The following is a 19,838-nucleotide window of genomic DNA, read 5'->3' as shown; positions in this document are numbered from 1 at the left end:
ACGCACTAAAAAGTAGAAAAAAATTTGTGGCAACGTCTTTTGGTAGTGATTCAACTAAAGCGACGGGTGTGTTTAGTGTGAGTTGAAGTTAATTAATTACGACTAATATAAACTAATTGGCTGATATATTTTTTTATTGATTCCTATGTTGTCATCGAGCGTGAGCCTGTATACAAAACTTGATGACGATCGGATGAGTAGAAGTTGTCAAAAATTCGTTTGCGAAAATCCAACCATACAAGAAAGACACCGAGTGAGAACGCGCCGTAAAAAAAGTAAGCGGTATGCCGCAGACGAGATAATCTTCCATTTTAGTGACTCAGTGGCCGCCTGGCGGGAATACAACTTAGGAAACACAGGAGCAGACGATCGATTTCTGAAACAATGGGCTGCGGGGGGAGGGGAGCGGGTCCACGTATTCATGTTATCTCTTCCAAGTTTAGGTAGGAAATTGATTTAACTACCGGCTTGTAGGGCGCTATAAATAAGTCACGTCTGCTCAAGTGTAAGGACTTGGACGAGTTACGCCCCATACTAGACACACACAGACCTTATTGGACCTCATTACAAGCCGTCAGGGAGACCCAAGAGACACCAGAGCAAGTCAAGCGTGTCACAAATTCGAAGAAACACTGGGTGCCACTCAGCTAAATATTTACCCTTCTAGCCCCAGGAACAAGGATTAAAGAACAATTGTTTTAAAAAGTCGATGTAAAATGTGACATAATTAATGTTTAAATAGACTAGGAAATTTTAAATGGCTTTTAAATCTGAAATCCTGTTTAAAAATTAGGTCATGTTAAGTTTCCGTTAGATGAAACCTCCTCAATGCTAATGGTACTAAAAAAAAAATCATTTAAAATTTGCGCGGCTTTCAAGCAGGAGATTTTTTTTTCCTTTGCAATAATTATTTCAGACTTTCAAATCTCTTTCTAAAGGAGAGGACAATGTACCATCAAAATGACTCGATGACAGTGTCGTCAATATAATACCTTAACGCTTGTAACGCTGTTTATTTTAAAATATTTTTAAAAAATAATTTTTAAGCGCTATGTGAACTTTTAGTACATATTTAATGTGCTAGCATCTCGAGAGTAGCACTTAAACTTTAAAACAAAACCAAAATGTCACAACTGCACCTAAAATTTGAGTAGCACCTAAACTTCAGAGTAGCACCTAAACTTCAGAAGAGCACCTAAACTTCAGAAGAACACCTAAACTTCAGAAGAGCACCTAAACTTCAGAGTAGCCCCCAAACTTCAGAGTAGCACCCAAACTTCAGAGTAGCACCTAAAATCGTGTACCGTTTGCACGCATTGTAAATTATTCCTGCAGACTAATTACAAATTAGTTCATTTAGAAACAGCTTGTCTTTAAGTCTTAACTGAATTCCAAGACCAGCGAGGAGGGGTAGGGACGGGGTGTGTGACGTAGTCGTTCTTTGTGCACCGTTACCCAACAGTTCAAGAGGAATGCCCAATGATCCCCACCCAGCAGGTATTGATTGCCTCTCCTCGACAAGAAATCAACTCTAATCCATAGCCTATTTTTTCCTAATGTAACCCATATCTTGGTCTTAACAAGTACGCAGTGGAAATGAACACACACACACACACAAAAAAGGTGGATTGGATGAGATGAAGAACTAGTCTATCAATAATGCATTGCAACAATTAAAGACTCGAGAGACTGCACGAACCTGGGACACAATTGCGTCACAGTGTGTTTACAGACGCGGAAAACCAGTTGCTATTCAGAGGGCGGACTTCAGAAGTTGGCCAAAGTTGAAGGCCACGAAGAAGTTCAAAGGCACAAGCTTGAGAGTCAGGAAATATATTTCAACGAAGACAATGTCAACGTTTTCTGAACTTCATTCAACATGAGCGGGGTCAATTGATGTCGACGTTCACCTTTATACCCACAACCACCCGCGAACCAGTGATTGCGCACTAGTAACACAATGCTTACAAATATTTTCACTTTTTTTTTTCCAATCCAAGATTTCTTTTTTCCTATCCCGGTTCAACATTTCCCACAATACCATCTTCAGCAAACTGGCAAACTGACAACAAAAAAAAAAAATTGAAGAGTCAAAACTTTTTATCTGTGTGAGTGAGAGACGAGAAACAACGAGGAAGGACGAGACTTCTTTCCGTGTCCACATTTCTTTTTCTCCCAAGCAGCCTTCAATTCTTTTTTCTCAAGCATGCTAACAAGTAGCTGACAACAGTCAACTTGGGTGTCAGAAGTAGGGGGCACATTCATGAAAGAGTATCCGTTGTGTTGTGCAAAATAGGTGAGTGAGTGTGTTTTTAAACTTAATAAAACAAAAGATGTCAGGTGATAATCGTTCTTGCAAGATCCAACTTAGATAACCCAGACTACTTTCACAGGTTAGTACGAATCTTGCCATAATGTACACATTAAACAGTGTTTATAAAGGTCCAGAAACAAATATAAACTAATGTACATATACAAATGGGGGTAACACAAAAAAAAAAAAATTAAACCATCACAAAACCACGAGGCTAAGACCAAGTACAATCTACTCACCGTCAACTCTTCGTACTGACGTCACTTGATGCCGTTTGACTTTTTGCTGGTACAACTGAGTGTAGGAACCTGAAACAGAATCAGTCTCGGTGAGATGGGGGGATACATTCAGTGAATAAAATAAACAAAAACAGCAAGGAATGTTTGTGTGTGTTGTGATTGTAATATCAACTGTTGTGTGTTGGCATTGTATTATCATCTGTTGTGTGCAGTGAGTGTATTATCATCTGTTGTGTGTACCGATTGTATTATCATCTGTTGTGTGTAATGATTGTATTATCAACTGTTGTGTGTTGGCATTGTATTATCAGCTGTTGTGTGTAGTAATAGTATTATCATCAGTTATGTGTTGTGATTGTATTATCATCTGTTGTGTATAGTGATTGTATATCTGTTATGTGTAGTGATTGTATTATCTGTTTTTTATAGTGATAGTATTATCTGTTTTTTATAGTGATTGTATTATCATCTGTTGTGTGTAGTGATTGTTTTATCATCAGTTTTGAGCCAAATTTGAAATATTCTTATTCATCGGGTATTAATGCACCTGACACAACTCGCTAGCATAGCGATGCCAAAGAACCAAGTTTAACCCAGAATGGCAGGTGGTCAGAAGACTAAGGGTGAAGTGACCAGTTCATCAAAGTGAAAGGACCATAGGTGACGTCTTTCTAACCAGTCTTCCAGAGGCGTATCAAATACAATCAACAGAATTCAGTCACACTGACCCACCGCCAACGCAACACACATACCGTGTTGTAATGTAAATGAGTTGTTTATTTTCTGAGTGTGTCCGGCGTGTCAGAAGGTCATGTCCAGTGTGTGTGTGTGTTATAGTACTTCAACAATGTGAGACGTGCATGTATTCGTTCACTGTTGCCTAATCTTGTTCAATAAAGCCAAGATAGTGATTTTCTAGTACTCTGTTATTTCATTACAATTTATTTATCAAGTATCTAGAACTACAACAGTGGTCCATGTAATCTAAGCCTAACAATGCGACTACTTTTGAACAAGTTTTAGGGGAGGTTATTGTTGAGCTAAAAATAACGGACAATTCTTCAGAGCCCCGGGTAAATGTATCAATACTTAATAGCTGACAATTATATAATCAAACACTATACAGTGTTCAGTCATTTGAGTTGACAAACACACACACTGAAAACATTGGTGCTCAATAATCATTAAGGACCTTACAATAATAATAACGAGGTCAACAGTTCAAGTCAAATACCCCCCCCCCATTACCTCAAGTTGTACAGCCGTACAGTGAACAAAGCAGACAACTATACTCGACATTCATACTAGACTTAAATGTTTGCACAATCTCACAGCAGACAATCAAAGAGAAATGCGCCAGATTTTACTCAAGATTCGGGGTAAATACTTTTCTTCTCTCCCCCCAGCAGTCGACTCTACACTCGAACTTGTGTCTGGCACCCTTTTTAAACTGACTGGCCAGTTAGGCTTTCAGCACTACTAGTTTGTGTAAAGAGCCAAAATGTAAACATCATTATCAGTTAGTGAGTCCAGAGTCTACATAGAGGCCACAAATGGAAGCCAAGGAACACACAGAAATGTGTAGATCAAGTCAGAAGTATTCATTTAACAAGTTACAAGTGTTTCATAACAAACTCGACCTAGACCTCTCAACTTTTACAACTGTGGGAGGTCATAAAGTAAGGAGCTAGAATTATATCCCTTGGTCTAGAGAAATGGAAGTACTTCAGTAATATTAGCTTTCAGAAATGTACAAACGGTACACGTCTGAGCTTCCAGTGTGGGAAAGTGAAGAAACTTATAAACTAGTATAGACTCAATTATCTGCCCTGTTAGGCACTCCTTGGGATATACATATTATTTTTTTTAAAAATCGTCTGTTACAAACGTTTGTCACTAGTTAAGTAGTCAGATTTGTTATTGCATGTTTCAACTTTATATCAAACTTAATACGATGAGCACCACTTTTGTAAGCATGGGGAGTGCGGGCTTTGCACTGAGGTTTTGTGGCTTGTGAGAACTACCAGGGCCCGAAACGATCGGCTGCACAATGGGCAAGCTATTTCAGCTGGACTTTGTGCGAGTTTCTTCCCTGCCGCTTTTCTTTAGCCAGAGTTGCTTTCCTGGGCTCAAGGTCTGAAAGGGGAACTTTTACTTTACATCGATTTTCGCGCCAGTTTTCCCCTCGCGGCGCTGTGACGCTGTCATTTGCTTCCGTCACCCAGGTGGCAGGGTCCATGTTGAATGTTTTCAATGAAGCTTTGAGAGTCCCTAAAACGTTTTCTTTGACCACCGCTTTCCATCCGTTAGCCGGTCGTATAAGAACCTTTAGGAATTGTCCTTTCTGCAGATGTGACCGGCCAATCGCAATGAGCGACCTCGGTCAGGTATATTATCTTGCATCATTTAAGTTCAGAACTTTTTCTGAGGCAGGTCACGTGGTCCAACGTCTTTGTATTCCTCCACGTTTCTGAAGCTCGTAGGGACCTCTAGTTTGTAGGCATATTCCTCCACGTTTCTGAAGCTCGTAGGGACATCTAGTTTGTAGGCCTATTCCTCCACGTTTCTGAAGCTCGTAGGGACCTCTAGTTTGTAGGCCTATTCCTCCACGTTTCTGAAGCTCGTAGGGACCTCTAGTTCGTAGGCCTATTCCTCCACGTTTCTGAAGCTCGTAGGGACCTCTAGTTTGTAGGCCTATTCCTCCACGTTTCTGAAGCTCGTAGGGACCTCTAGTTCGTAGGCCTATTCCTCCACGTTTCTGAAGCTCGTAGGGACCTCTAGTTCGTAGGCCTATTCCTCCACGTTTCTGAAGCTCGTAGGGACCTCTAGTTTGTAGGCCTATTCCTCCACGTTTCTGAAGCTCGTAGGGACCTCTAGTTCGTAGGCCTATTCCTCCACGTTTCTGAAGCTCGTAGGGACCTCTAGTTTGTAGGCCTATTCCTCCACGTTTCTGAAGCTCGTAGGGACATCTAGTTTGTAGGCCTATTCCTCCACGTTTCTGAAGCTCGTAGGGACCTCTAGTTCGTAGGCCTATTCCTCCACGTTTCTGAAGCTCGTAGGGACCTCTAGTTTGTAGGCCTATTCCTCCACGTTTCTGAAGCTCGTAGGGACCTCTAGTTCGTAGGCCTATTCCTCCACGTTTCTGAAGCTCGTAGGGACCTCTAGTTTGTAGGCCTATTCCTCCACGTTTCTGAAGCTCGTAGGGACCTCTAGTTCGTAGGCCTATTCCTCCACGTTTCTGAAGCTCGTAGGGACCTCTAGTTCGTAGGCCTATTCCTCCACGTTTCTGAAGCTCGTAGGGACCTCTAGTTTGTAGGCCTACGCGTGGTGATGCCTGCTCCACACATTTCATGCCAGTCTACCATAGGATGCACTGGCCTTGCCAACTTCATTGCCTAAGTTTACGTTTCAGGAAAGTGTACTGCTAATACACGTTCATCTTTCCACTACATTCATTGTCTGTTCGTTTATTTTTACAATACTTCTATTCAAGTCAGAACTTCATGTAACCTGTATCCAGGAACCTGGACAGCTGATCTCAAAAAACGGCTCATTAGATTTTCCTAGAAATTTAATAATTAATGTATACCGCTGTGAAAAGAATTACAAGCTCGCTGGCCATAAGGAGAAAACTCTAGTTTGGTCGTTAAAATATTTTTAAAGAAAAAAATAAATGTAAATTTGGCTTGGGTACTCAGCTAAGTCTGACTTAGATCTAGAGCCAACATCGGTTAGAAAGGACTATCGCGTTCGGGAATTTCCAAATGTAAGGCATTATTGATTCAATAGCTCATTAAATTAATTTTCAGAGTTGCTTAAAGTTTAGGCCTATTGAAAGATTATCTAAGCTTGAATTATATTTTTTTTAACGTAAACCCAATATAGATTACATTTAGATCTTAAAGAGTTCTAAGTCAGAAGTCTATGTTATGTCTAGTGTTAGATCTAGATGTCCATATATAATGATAATATCAATAACTAATCGCTACATTGTGCATTGCTCGCTGGCCGAGTTGGTAGTGACAGTACGTTCACGAAGCTGACTGTGTCAAAATCGATACCCGGTTTGAACCACACATTTTTACAATTATTTATATATATATATTATATATATATTATATACTTTATTATTTTTTTTTAAATGTATTTTGAATGCTTTTCTTGTTCATTATTGTGTCTGTGTAGGTTTTCTCCATGAGCTGGCAGGCATGTCTTCTTAGTAGATGTTGCGAGAACAAGCTCTGTGGGCTACATGCTTCTAAAGTTATTCACGTTGCTCGCAGTTTAGTTTCGGATGAGGCATTACAGTGCAGTCACTGCGCATCAACTTTAAAATATTATAACCAGGTTAATAGCTCCAGCGATTTCAAATATCTATTAGCATGTATGTTTCTTAGGACATTAAGCAAATGAATCATATGTATGAACAAGAAGCAGACCTCAGTGGTTTCTCATTGTGCTGGTCACATGACACCCTGCTCTTTAGCCATTGGCCAGAGAAACACGTGAACTTAACACCATCTGCCCCAAAGATCGCAAGGTCTGAAAGGGAAACTTTACTTTATTTTTTTATTATTTTTCTATCAAAATATTTACTGAGCTAAAAGCAACTTGAACATTTCATTAACCCTGAGTCAATAGAACACAAGAGACAACAAAAGTTTCAAAACAACACAAGTGGCAGCAACATACTGAGTTGAGTTTCTCAAGAATATGATTCTTTCACAGATCAGAAAAGTTGGCAATACAAGGTGTAGGGCCAGACAGTAGCAGGCTTTAAATGTTACAGACTAACATGTTCACCCCCCCACCCTCTCAAATCTCTATTTTGTAAATGCCAGCTTTCACGCCAGATATCAACAGACCTATTATGTCTGTTGTGTGCTCCAATACCCCTTCAGGCAAGGTCTGAATGCTGAATATTAATTTAAATTTACTTTCTTCTCTGATACACTGAGTAGACTAAAAGGTTGAACACTGCAATAATTGAAGTATTTGAGTGAGACCTACATAGGTCAGGAATGTTCCAAAGGTGTCTGGAGTGTCTGCCATACAGTCATGTCTTAGAAGTTATTGATTTTATGTTCTCTCCAGAAGATACGATTTACAGTGGTATGTGTTGGACAAAACGGCTCTTGCAGTTAACACCAACAGTACTGATTAATTAATGACATGCATACCTAGACACAGTTAACTGATGACGTTCACATTGGCACATTTAACTAATGGCATACACCAACACACATTTAACTGCTGGCACATACACTTACACACATTTAAATCATGACATTCACATTGACACATTTAACTAATGACATACACCAACACACATTTAACTGCTAGCACATACACCTACACACATTTAAATCATGACATTCACATTGACACATTTAACTAATGACATACACCAACACACATTTAACTGCTAGCACATACACCTACACACATTTAAATCATGACATTCACATTGACACATTTAACTAATGACATACTCCAACACACATTTAACTGCTAGCACATACACACCTTTTACTGTTGACATACACCTACACACATTTATGATTTGACTGATGACAAGCACACACTTAATTGATAGCACACACACCTATACATTTAATAGCTGACACACACATCTACACACTGATGACATGCACACACAGATACATTTATACAGACACACAAAACCACATTTTACTGTGGTGTTGAACTTCCACAGATAAAATAAACAAACATATTTGACTTCCACTCTTTTGGAAGGAGTCCCCTGGTACAACTATTTGGACTGTTCCCCATCAACATTACAAAGTCATCAATGTCATATGGAGCAACTAGCTTCAGGGTGACACAGTAATCCATTGATAAAGTTTCACTATAAGCAAGCCTTCATTTTGGAAATTAAATTAAAAAAACTGAATAGCATACCACAAAAAAGTTCATACATTTCTTTCTAAAAGTTGAAAATAAAACAAAACATTTTATTACAAAGTCTTCTTTAACACCAACGTAAAAATAAAGTAGATTTCAAAACAAGAAAACTAAATACAATTATCAAAATGTTCAGCCAAAGGACTATGGTAATAGTAAATGAATTAGCTTGAAACATTAATTGTAGCTATCTTGATGGTTCACTTGTCCAAAACAAACAGTGGAGTAGCTGGCATCAAGAAACATTCAACCAAAAGGAAAGTAGCTGGAATCAAGAAACATTCAGCAAGGAGCTGGAATCAAGAAACATTCAGCAAGTAGCTGGAATCAAGAAACAATCAACCAAAAGGAAAGTAGCTGGAATCATAAAACATTCAACCAAAAAGAAAGTAGCTGAAATCAAGAAAAACTCAAAAGATATTTTAAAAAAAAACAAAAAAAACGAAAGTAGCTGAAATCAAAAAACAATCAACCAAAAGGAAAGTAGCTGGAATCAAAAGGAAAGTAGCTGAAATAAAAAAACATTCAAACAAAAGGAAAGTAGCTGAAATCAAGAAACATTCTAGAAACAAAGTAATGCAATAAAAAGGATTTGACAACCTTATGTCACTAAAACTTACCATTGTCTTGGTCTTCAGGAGCAGTCAATACCATGACTGTCGACCTTCGTTTAGGCACAGACCTATCAGATACGGCGGGCCTCTGTTGGGGTTCTCCAACCCATGTTTCACGAGGCTGAGGCGGAGCATCATCGACAGAAAAACTCTGTTTAAAAAAAAAAAAATACTGCTTTTTGTTATAAAGTTCTTTCAATCTTAAGTGTTCTCATGAAACAAAGGACTGTCAACAATTATATGTATAACTACAAGCTATTTATTATTCTACTACTTTCCTATGAAGTTTAATTGTGAATCTATGTGAATATGTTTTACAAGAATCCACACAACCAGATAAATATTTAAAATTATTTAACTTTTAGTAATGTTCATTTGACTATGGTCCCTTTTTTCACAATTAACATTTAAAAAATGTGTTCTAAACCAATTAGGTTTTGAGTCTAAACTGATGAAAACACCAATAAAAACATGAAAAAATACAATTTCTTTTTTATTAAAAAAAAAGGGGGTTAATAAAATGTTACTTTGGTTACAAGAAATTGTACTGATTACAGGATTGTATTTAATTAGAATTATTTTTGTATCTGCCATGTTTTTTTTTCGTTGATTATAGACAATTGGATGAAATATTTAGTTCACTTCTGTACGTTTCCGGTGTGAGCTTGAAAACAGATTATGGGACTTCAATTACATTTAATTTAAAGAAAAATAGAAAAGAATCAACTTTGACTTTGAAGCATTTCTTAGTCATCACTGAGTAAAGAATATTTGGCACCAACATTGAATCATTTTTTATTTTATCTATTTGTAAAAACCCACCTAAATTCTAAGGTATACTACAGTGCTACTTAAATTTAGAATTAATACCTTTTACTCTGATATTTTTCTAGGAACAAAAAAAACAAATCCTAAAAATTAAAAATGTGTTCTGTTTTTCAACAATATGTGTTTAAATTATATGTCAATATATGTAAGCTGGACATATTTTTTGTTTGCACACATCACTTGAATATAAATAAATCTTGAGCTGCTTTTTTGTTGATTTTTCTTGAAATTCTGGCATTGTCCTTTAAGAGTCCACAACCTTCATTGATAGCTACTTTGAAAAAAATGTAAATGTTATGATGACGGAAGGAATGAGCCACCACTGAAACTGTGTCCCTCAATCAGACTTGTTAACATATTCTTTCATGAACTTATTAACATATTCTTACATGAACTTATTAACATATCTTAGTACTTCATTCAGAAAGCCAAACATAATTTCAATAAGTTATATTTATAGAAAGACCTGATGAGTATTTCATTATTTTTTTTTTCACTTTTAACTCTTTCTCTCCGTAATTAATTTTCCACATTTCGGCGGAATTCTTCATTTTGCTCATTACTATTTCACTACCCTGTTATGATTAAGCTTCAATAACTTTGTTGTTTGTTATCAGAAAATGTTTTATATTTGGTATAGAATTAAAGGATAACGCAAAATAAAGTTTATAAAATTAAACATTAATTTAATTTAATGAGGTCAAATCAACGTTAGTATCGTCAATTAGGAGAGAAAGAGTTAAGCATTATGTAGAAGCAAATCTTTTAATATACTAACAAACATATTAAACAGAAAAGTTAAAAATAAATGTTTTAAAAAAAAATAAAATAAAATGTCCAAACATTTTTGCTAGCATGACTAAGGTTATTTAAGGAGGAAACAAACAAAAAACAGTCTTCATGTAGGATGTAAAAGGAATGACTGCTTGAGGATGAGAGGAATGAAAGACCTTTTGTCAGCAATTCACTTGTTGAACATCAGCAGTTCAACAAACAAGACAGGCGAAAGTATACCGATGACCTCCTTTGGAATCTTATTTAACTCATCTAGATAGAATGTCATGTTAATATTAAAACTACTGCAATAAGATTATAGCTCCATGAAATTGATCTACAATACTTTAATAAAATTAATCTACAATTTCATATATGCTATTCACATTGAAAAAAAAATGAAAATGCTTAGCATTATTTAAATGAATTAAATGTTAAAATGAAAAAAAAAAAAAAAAATAGCCAAATTAAATTAAACAGTATAGTAAAAAGAAAAGCAATATATAATAATAAGTGTTAAGAATTGGTTTGGCAAGGTATTAGCTAAGATTTCAGAATTCTATTTTTGTATATAAAAAGATAAAGCCAGATTTACTATTATTTCAAAGCAAAAATATGTAATTTTTTTCTGATAGTAAACTATTAAATCTAAAAGTTAGTTGACTGAATCTCTCTAAAAGTACAAAGTCAAACATGAAGTAATATTTCCAGTCAGACTCACCACAACCCTTGCTGACTTCACAGCTCTTGTTACCTTAGTTACAAGTTAAGTCATCATTATATTAGTGAGTTTCTATTACAAATTTAGTTTACATAAAATTAAGTAGGCATGAAATTAAAGCTAAGAACTACTATACAATCATTTACAATGACATTTCAAACCACTTTGTCATGATTCGCCCAGGCCATTGAACACTGACACACAATGCTTGAGAAATCTTTACATATTACTTGATCAAAAAAAAAAAAAAAAAGAAAAGAAATGAAAGAAATCTTAAGCCAGAGAAGGTTCAAAGACTAAAAAAAACAAAGATTTACTGCTGCAGGGGTAAACGACTGTATGGAAAATACGAAAAACATGCATATATGTAACCCTTGGTCCGGCAGGGTTACATATATGCATGTTTTTCTTATTTTTTATAAGCCAGAGAAGAAGCGAGTTTGACTTTCATGGGAGTCGAAAGATCTTGGATTTTCAAACTAGATTTCAGGATAAAACATTGAGTAAACACTAGTATGTTTCTAAATCTAAAATTATATCAAATGCAGAGACATTGTAGGTCAGTGGTCAAAAGCTTTTAGTGTAAACACAGGCCTGAATTCTTAACAAAAACATCTAGAATACATTTGACATCAAAATTTATGCTGTAAGGAATTTCCATTAAATTCTGTTAAGTGTAACATGACCAGGACCAATATTGAATTTTAGAAGCAGTACTTTTCAATATTTTATCTTGGTAGGCTACAATACATTTTCTCTGGGTTCTATAATAGCAAAAATTTGAAGCAAAAAAAAAAAAAATCTCTAAATTTGGGCAGTAAAGCAGATTTGATAGATTTTTTGAGGCTATGGTATCTCCCCCACCCTTGTTATGGTAATAATGAAGAACACAAAATATAGAATTCATTAAAATCTCCGTCCAATATTTCAAAATTTGGAGGTAACTAACTTGAAACATTTCAGTACTTCACAAAATTTAAAAATTGAAGTGTATATAGGTCTAAAAAGAAATGAATATAATGCTGATTCTGTAATACATGTGATGATAAATCTACTGAATGTTGTACCAGTGTTACCACATTCTTCACAAGAAAGACCTTTGCTGCATGTAAAATTATTGTAAATTACGCATCTTCATTGTTCTTAAAATATTCAAGGCAATATGAATATTATGCTTTAGTCAGGTCGATATTTGTTGCTTGTAATTGCAGAGCATAGATATAGAAGAATGGACCACCCTCTCTATAGATATAAGAACAGCTGTGAGAGATTTGGTTCTGAGAACTTCACAATGCTCCTGCGACAAAGGTCAAGAGACGGCAAAAGGATGATGATGAGATGATGTAAAAGAGGCATCGGCACTATGCACATGCCCACTAATATATATATATAATATAATATATATGCAGCTTGGTTGTAACCCTGACCAACTATGACAATAATCAAGGACTTTACTTTTCATAACCATTACAAATACAGATAGCTAAACTAGACCTAACCCAGTATTGTCAGTAGTTGGTATATACATAAGCATGGTAAACACAGTGTTTAACATCCTTACACTTCACACTAAAGGCAAAACAATATCTCTACAATCACTATATCATATATATATATATCAGTCATTTTGACTGTTGGAATAACATACAATCTGTTTTTTTTTTTTTTTTTATTGATTGTAAGTTGTATACTATAAAATCTCCATGAATATCAGTGATTTCAATCTGAATCTGGTGCACAACACTGATGGATTGTTATATGTATTGTTCATTATTTAAATAATATCTTGTTTCTTGAATATTTAAAGATTTTCGAATTTTAGTTGAAATCAAAGACCATTAGGAAAATGTTTTAAATATTATATATTTTGTACATTTTATTTTTCCTTTTAATTTGTCCATCTCAAGAAGCACCATACAAGACACTAAAATACCATTACAGCATGGTAAGTACTAAGTACTCAACCAAAAAAAAAATTATTTCTGTCAAGTCAAATTTTTTAAAAAACATTTTTATTTCCTACATTAAGAGTCAAATGTAGCCACAACAGATTTGGACGTCACTATTTTTTTTAAAGAGAATAAGTTCTGATTATTAGAACTACTATATGAAGAGTGGGCCTTTTTGTTTTTGTTATTAGAATAGTTCTGAATGTTTAAAATATTTATTTTTAAAAATGTAAACCGAAAATACTTCTAATTAGACTGTTTTAAACAGCTCTATACAAAGATATTGATTATATATTGAACTGAACTATCAGAACCTAACTGCATCCTTTGATGCTCATGTTCTTGTGGTATCATCAAATACAGAGATAAAATATATCACAAAACTGAAGTTCAATGAACAAATTTTAGATACATACCTGATTGGATGTCTGGCTAGGCAGATTATTGACTGGACCACTCCTTTCATCTCTGTCTTCTTCCCATGGCAATTTGTTACGACCTCTCCCAGCGCTCAAGAATCTTCTAGGGACAGAAGAAGGACTTGAAACTTCAGTCACAACAGGTGTAGACCTTGCTGACGTATTCACAGATTCTAAATCCACGGAATCAGATCTGGCAGATCTAGCAGTGTTGGAAACCGCCATAATCCACTCAGTGTCTGCGCTCTGCTGAGCAGAAGATGACCTTACAGTAGCAGATGTTGGGGTCTGTGTGGCATATTCTACAAGACCATCTGACGTTATTTTGGGGAGTTGTTTTCTGGCTAGCCTCGCTTGAACAGCTGCCATTAAACCTTCCCCATCTGTGCTCAGCTCCACTTGGTCAACAGCTAGCACCAAGGGCTGGAGTTGACCGTGACCCATCCCTTGCGCTAGGGTGGCAAAACACTCTAAGGCTGCCTGCCTTACAGCCCTTTTCACATCGGTTAGAGTTGGTCCGACAGCCTGGCAAATGCCGGCCAAATCAAATTCATAACTAGGAAATGTCAGAAGAGCTGCAATAATGAAATTGATCGTCTCTTGTCTCACACGCGAATTTCTGTGGCCCAAGTTCTCCTCAAGAACGTCAATCACCGACTGCGGAGATGTAGTTCTCATCAGCTTTATGACGATGCTCATCACAAGTTGTCGTACGACTATTTTATTGTCTCCCATTCTTTTCAAGAGGGCAGCGGTCAGAGGCTTTAAGAAAATTTTGGTATTTTTGTCTAGCTTCTCAACTAGGCTTAGAATAATTTCAAGAGTAACGTTGATGATTTTGAAATTGGAGTCGTCCAGAAGGTTGCTAAGAAAATGTATGAATGAAACTATGTGCGGTAGAAGGTTGTTGGTAATTTCATGTGTACTGCTAACAATTATCTTAAGTTCCTCCACTGCTTGGGCCCGTGTTCTGAAGTCCTTCTGATCATTAATTCTGTTGAGTATATGACTAGGCACAATGCCAAATTCTAAACTTTCGTCTGAATAACTTTTTCTACTATCATTTCTAATACTCAGTACTCCTGGATACATGTTGTTACCTCGCTGATGAAAGTCATTGTCCGTTTCGCTGTAAATGGCACTGTCTTCACGTTTCCCAGACAACTGTAGATAATATTTTTGCAATGGCACAGAAAGTTTACCGAGATACCCTAAAAAGTTTTTCTCTCCAATCATATTTTCTATCTTTTTTAATGTCGATAGTGAACTATCTCTAAGGTTATCTTCAGGGGAAGTATCTAACAGTTTTTTAGCTAAGGAGTTGATTATTTTAGTCAAATCTTGAGTGATAAATTCTTGAGTCAGCAGCAGGGGTAGTGAGTTAATCATTTCTCTTCTAATAGCAGGGTTTTCATTGTCAAGGCCAGTGTTTACCAATGCTTCAAAAATGTTTGGAAGATTGCTGGTGTGTTTCATGTACGAATGTAAAGCTTGAACCACTCTCCCTCTTACAGTTACTTTGCTATCCCCAATATTTGCAAGTAATCTGTTTAAAACTAAGGACATGTACGAGTCAGTGTCGTTTCCAAGATTGGGAATTATTTCCTGCAGCAACTGGATGCACTTCAGTCGGATTTCCCAGTTAGAATCACACAAAGCCAACCCCAGGCTTCTAAAAATGGATTCGCCATCGGCATACGGTAACCTACCGCCATTTCTTTTGACAGTAATGATTAGCTGCTCAAGCACTTCCACTCTTTTTTTGAAACTGTCATCTTCTAACTGACCGGCCACATCGTCGTCTTCTTCCATATTCCACCGATCTACGTTGAAATTATCAAGCGCAGAGAATTTGGCAACTTGGACTTTACTCGCCATTAAAGAACATTAATCTATTCTACAATAACTACAGCAATGAAACAAACCCATTTGGAATTATTTAAAGCAATAAAAATTGTATTTCCATGCTGCAAAATCAATCAACAAAAACATGTTTGACAAACAGTGACAAACTAGCAAGATTTACAACTATAACTTGAAAAATGGCGTCTCACCATCACAACATAATTGTGTTCATCACGTGACTAGTACCCGGATCCATCTCTTAGTAAACTTAACAGGTTTCGCTTTTTTGTGAAAACTATATTTTATATATTATTATTTTCTTGCATATTTTTTTTTTTATAAGGCTGTAAAAAAAGCAACTACAAACAAATGGTGGGCATATAAGATGTCCTGTATATTATCTCTGAAAGACATTGTTGGTAAACATTTTTAAAAGCGGAAAGTTAAAAGAAATAGATCAAAGAAAGTGGAAGATTAATGTTTTCTAGTGCTTTATACCCGTAGGCTCATTATAAAGAATTACATGACTGCAGTTTATGAAAAAATTTTTTTCAACTCAAACAGGAACATAAGTCTAAAATGATATTTAACTTTAGTAAGGCCAATATTAAAATATATATCCTCTGTTTCGGGATCCATCAACACAAGAAAACATAAAGAAACTAGAACAGACTAGATAGAGCTGTGAGATTTATAACAAACGAATATTCACATTTGATTGGAGCAGTGTTTCCCAAACTGTGTTCCGCAGAACCCTAGTGTCCCGCGAGGCCTGAGTAGGTGTTCCGCGGGCTACTGGAATAATTAACTAGTAAGCCACCACATGAATTAATCTCTCTAAAAAAAAAAAAAAGCAAAGTGATTTGCAAAATACTTAAAATGTGCGAAAATGTTTGGAAAACAATGGATTAGAGTAATACCATTAATAAAATCACTAAATTTAGAGACACTGCAGGACAGAAGAATAGAAAAAATTAAACACTGTACCACAATTTACAAAGCCTAATAAGATACTCAGACACAAAGATAGATGAGGCCCATTTCTTAAAATTATTCCATATGCTAGGACAAATTCGTAGGACTACAAGAGCGCTCCTTCGACTGCACTAGTATCGTTAGAGCATAAATCAGCCAGGAAAATCAACGACTTAATTAGCAGAGTCTAAGCCACATATATTTAAAATGCATGATTGACATATGAAATGCGCGTAATTATTTTCTCTTTTGAAGTAACGTCTGTAATTTATAAGATAAGTAAGAGCGTAGGCTACATTTGCACTAAAAAGTCTTGAATCATTGTAACATAAGAACCAGCGTAACACAGTCATCCCCCTCTTTTTAAAAAAAATGAAATAAACTGTGTTTCGTGTTCGTAAAATATTGTTTGTAAAATGTTTTACATGTTTCGGATGTTCCTTCAGAGTTAAAGGAATATATGTACCTCCTAGTCCAAACCTCCCGGAGGATGGCAGCGGGCAGGGTTTGAACCCGAGACCATCGAGACGAATGAATTATGGTGTTGCAGCGCGTATACAGCTACCCAACTTTATAGATTTAGATAGATCTATCCTCGTCTAAGTTCTGTGTGAAAACTATTGACTAGGCTTATCTATATTCTAGAATAATCCATATAATAAGGCTTGTCTTCGAGTCCGAAGATTAATGAGGAATGTATTATTTCCCGTGGCTACGCAGCCCTAGCTGTATAGACTTATAATATAGCTGTCGATGGGTGACTTCCTGGCCCTGGCCTATGCGCGCTGGACTGTTGTCTCGATTGCACCGGGTTCGAACCTTTCTTCTTCGATTCTAATTATTTCTAAAGGAACCTCTGAAACACTTTAAAAAAAAACAACAACTGTGTAGTCGATCACGTGATCTGCATAGTAGAGATAATAGTCATCCAAGTTGTCCGATTTTGCTACATTTTGTTTTTGAAGCGGATTTTCCAGGGACCAGTCTCAAATCGACACTGCGTGGTTTATGAATCTTGCCTACAACTGTGATAAACATTTCTAGTGTCATAATCTGCAAGGACAGAACGCCAAATTTTCACCTCCAGTGAAGGCCTACAATTAGGCTAATTTAGCATTTATATCTTAAGGATCGTTTTATTACTGTCTCCTTTTTCTTACATAAGCAATTTAATTCTATTCGCCGAACTCGTGTGTTGAAGATAGGCCTAGGCCTAGATTGTTGCGCAGTTGCATTGCAAAAAAATAGAAATAAAAACTTAAGTAATCGTATTAAGTTGAAAAATAACTGATTCGAGATTAATTTAATGTGACGGAATAGGTCGAGTATAGGCCCTAATATCTTTCGTAGTCTAAAGGCCTGTGCTTTTTTTTTTTTTTAATTTGTTAGCTAAATTCAATTTGAAGTTAAAACCATTCTATGTTTGTAGACATTTCTATAGGCTACGCTCGTCGTAGATCTTTCATTCATTAAAAAAATAATAATATTAAACTTGGTCATTGATAGGCCTATATGAAGATGTCAAGTGTAGGCCTAATTCTAGTTTTTAATTTCTTGAGTAATTAGAAGAGATCATCGATTCACTGCATCTTTTTCCAGTCATGTACTGTTGCTTTAAAAAATATGTTATCACGTTGAAATCATTGAAAGCTTCTTGATCATTTCTCTGGTTTTAAATCCGTTGTTCAAGTATCCAAAACTTCAATTCTAAAAATCTAAACAGAGCAATTGTCATAGCCTGTAGTTTATTACCATAGTATTTGTATACAGCGCTGGCAGAAGAAAAGCGCCAGAGAATAAAAGCAAGGCAAACGACACTAGCTCCAGCTGGAATAACCTGCCCAGTGTGCAGCCGAACATTCCGGGCTCACATAGGTCTCACCAGCCACACGAGGAGGCACAAACCCCAGTGCAAAGCCCCATCCCCCTGGATGACAAAAGTGGTCATCATCGAACCACGATGGACGAACTATATCTGTATAGCCAGGCAGCAGACGACTCTCATTGTGTAGAGAAGGCCCACCAGGGCCGGTTTACCTATAGACAACACGAGCTACAACTAAGGCTTACTAAGGGCCCCACGGAAATATTTAGCACTAACATAGGCCTGTAGCATCTGGACTTATAAAGGTCCTGTTATTGAAAGAGGTTTCTAACAAGAAAGTGATAATAGATAATAGTGAACAAATAGATGCTATCTTACTAGATTTTTCTAAGGCTTTTGACAAAGTTCACCACCATAGTTTGCTTAAAAAATTAAAATATTTCGGCATTAATGGTCCACTGCATCAGTGGATCAAAGACTTTCTGATAGGGAGAGAACAAACTGTAATAATAAATGGCTCTAAATCAACACCGATAACAGTAAACTCAGGTGTACCTCAAGGTACAGTCTTGGGTCCACTACTATTTTTAATTTACATAAATGATTTACCAAATTGCATTAGTTCAGGAACAAAAGTCAGATTATTTGCAGACGATTGCATAATATTTAGAACAATAAAAACAACACGACACAGATATTTTACAAAGAGAATTAGATGAATTACAGAAATGGGAATCAAATTGGAGCATGTCTTTCCACCCAGAAAAATGTCAGTTGTTAAGAGTAACAAAAAAACTAAAACAAATTAATTCCACTTATCTTATTCATGGCAAACCAGTATCACAGACTAAAAACGCAAAATACCTAGGTGTTATAATAAATGAAAAACTATCATGGAATCCACATATTGATGAAACTACAAAAAAAATCAAACAAAGCATTAGGATTTATTAAAAGAAATTTCTATAAATCAAATAAGAACATAAAACTAAAATGTTACTTAACCTTGGTTAGGCCAATAATAGAATATGCATCCTCCGTTTGGGACCCCTCAACTCAAGAAAACATTAAGAAACTGGAACAGACACAAAATAGAGCAGTGAGATTCATAACAAACGAATATTCACATTTGACTAGAGTAACACCTTTAGTAAAATCACTAAATTTAGAAAGCCTTCAGGACAGAAGGCTCAAAAGTAAAGTAACAATCATACATAAAACACTGAACCATAATCTTCAAATACAAAAACAAAATTTAATAAAATACTCTGAAAGACACAAAGATAAAGGCACATTCCTCGTCCCATATGCTAGGACAAATTTGTACAAATACTCCTTCTTCCCTAGTGCTATTAGAGCATGGAATGGGTTGCCTGAGCTAGCCAGGAAAACCAGTGACTTGGCAGAATT

At 36.1% G+C, this 19,838-nt stretch overlaps 1 protein-coding gene across 4 annotated transcripts in view; it reads right to left on the bottom strand.

The window, feature by feature from the left end:
* The window catches only part of LOC106054210 (TOG array regulator of axonemal microtubules protein 1-like), a 47,075-nt gene extending 31,218 nt beyond the window's left edge, over positions 1-15,857 (bottom strand). For 3 of the 4 annotated variants that reach the window (XM_056022855.1, XM_056022857.1, XM_056022858.1), the window contains exons 1-4: positions 13,781-15,857; positions 11,416-11,448; positions 9,099-9,243; positions 2,554-2,622 (exon numbers count right to left, since the gene is read on the bottom strand). In XM_056022855.1, coding sequence (XP_055878830.1) covers positions 2,554-2,622; positions 9,099-9,243; positions 11,416-11,448; positions 13,781-15,661 — 2,128 coding nt within the window. In that variant the 5' untranslated portion in view covers positions 15,662-15,857. The remainder of the gene's footprint in view (positions 1-2,553; positions 2,623-9,098; positions 9,244-11,415; positions 11,449-13,780) is intronic. The other variant, XM_056022856.1, reaches the window with a different exon arrangement.
* Between the last annotated feature and the right edge of the window lie 3,981 nt (positions 15,858-19,838).

Source organism: Biomphalaria glabrata, chromosome 3 (genome assembly GCF_947242115.1).
Source record: "Biomphalaria glabrata chromosome 3, xgBioGlab47.1, whole genome shotgun sequence".
Classification (NCBI taxonomy): domain Eukaryota; kingdom Metazoa; phylum Mollusca; class Gastropoda; family Planorbidae; genus Biomphalaria; species Biomphalaria glabrata.
Note: the sequence above shows the minus strand (reverse complement) of the source record. Positions and strands in the feature narration are given on the sequence as shown.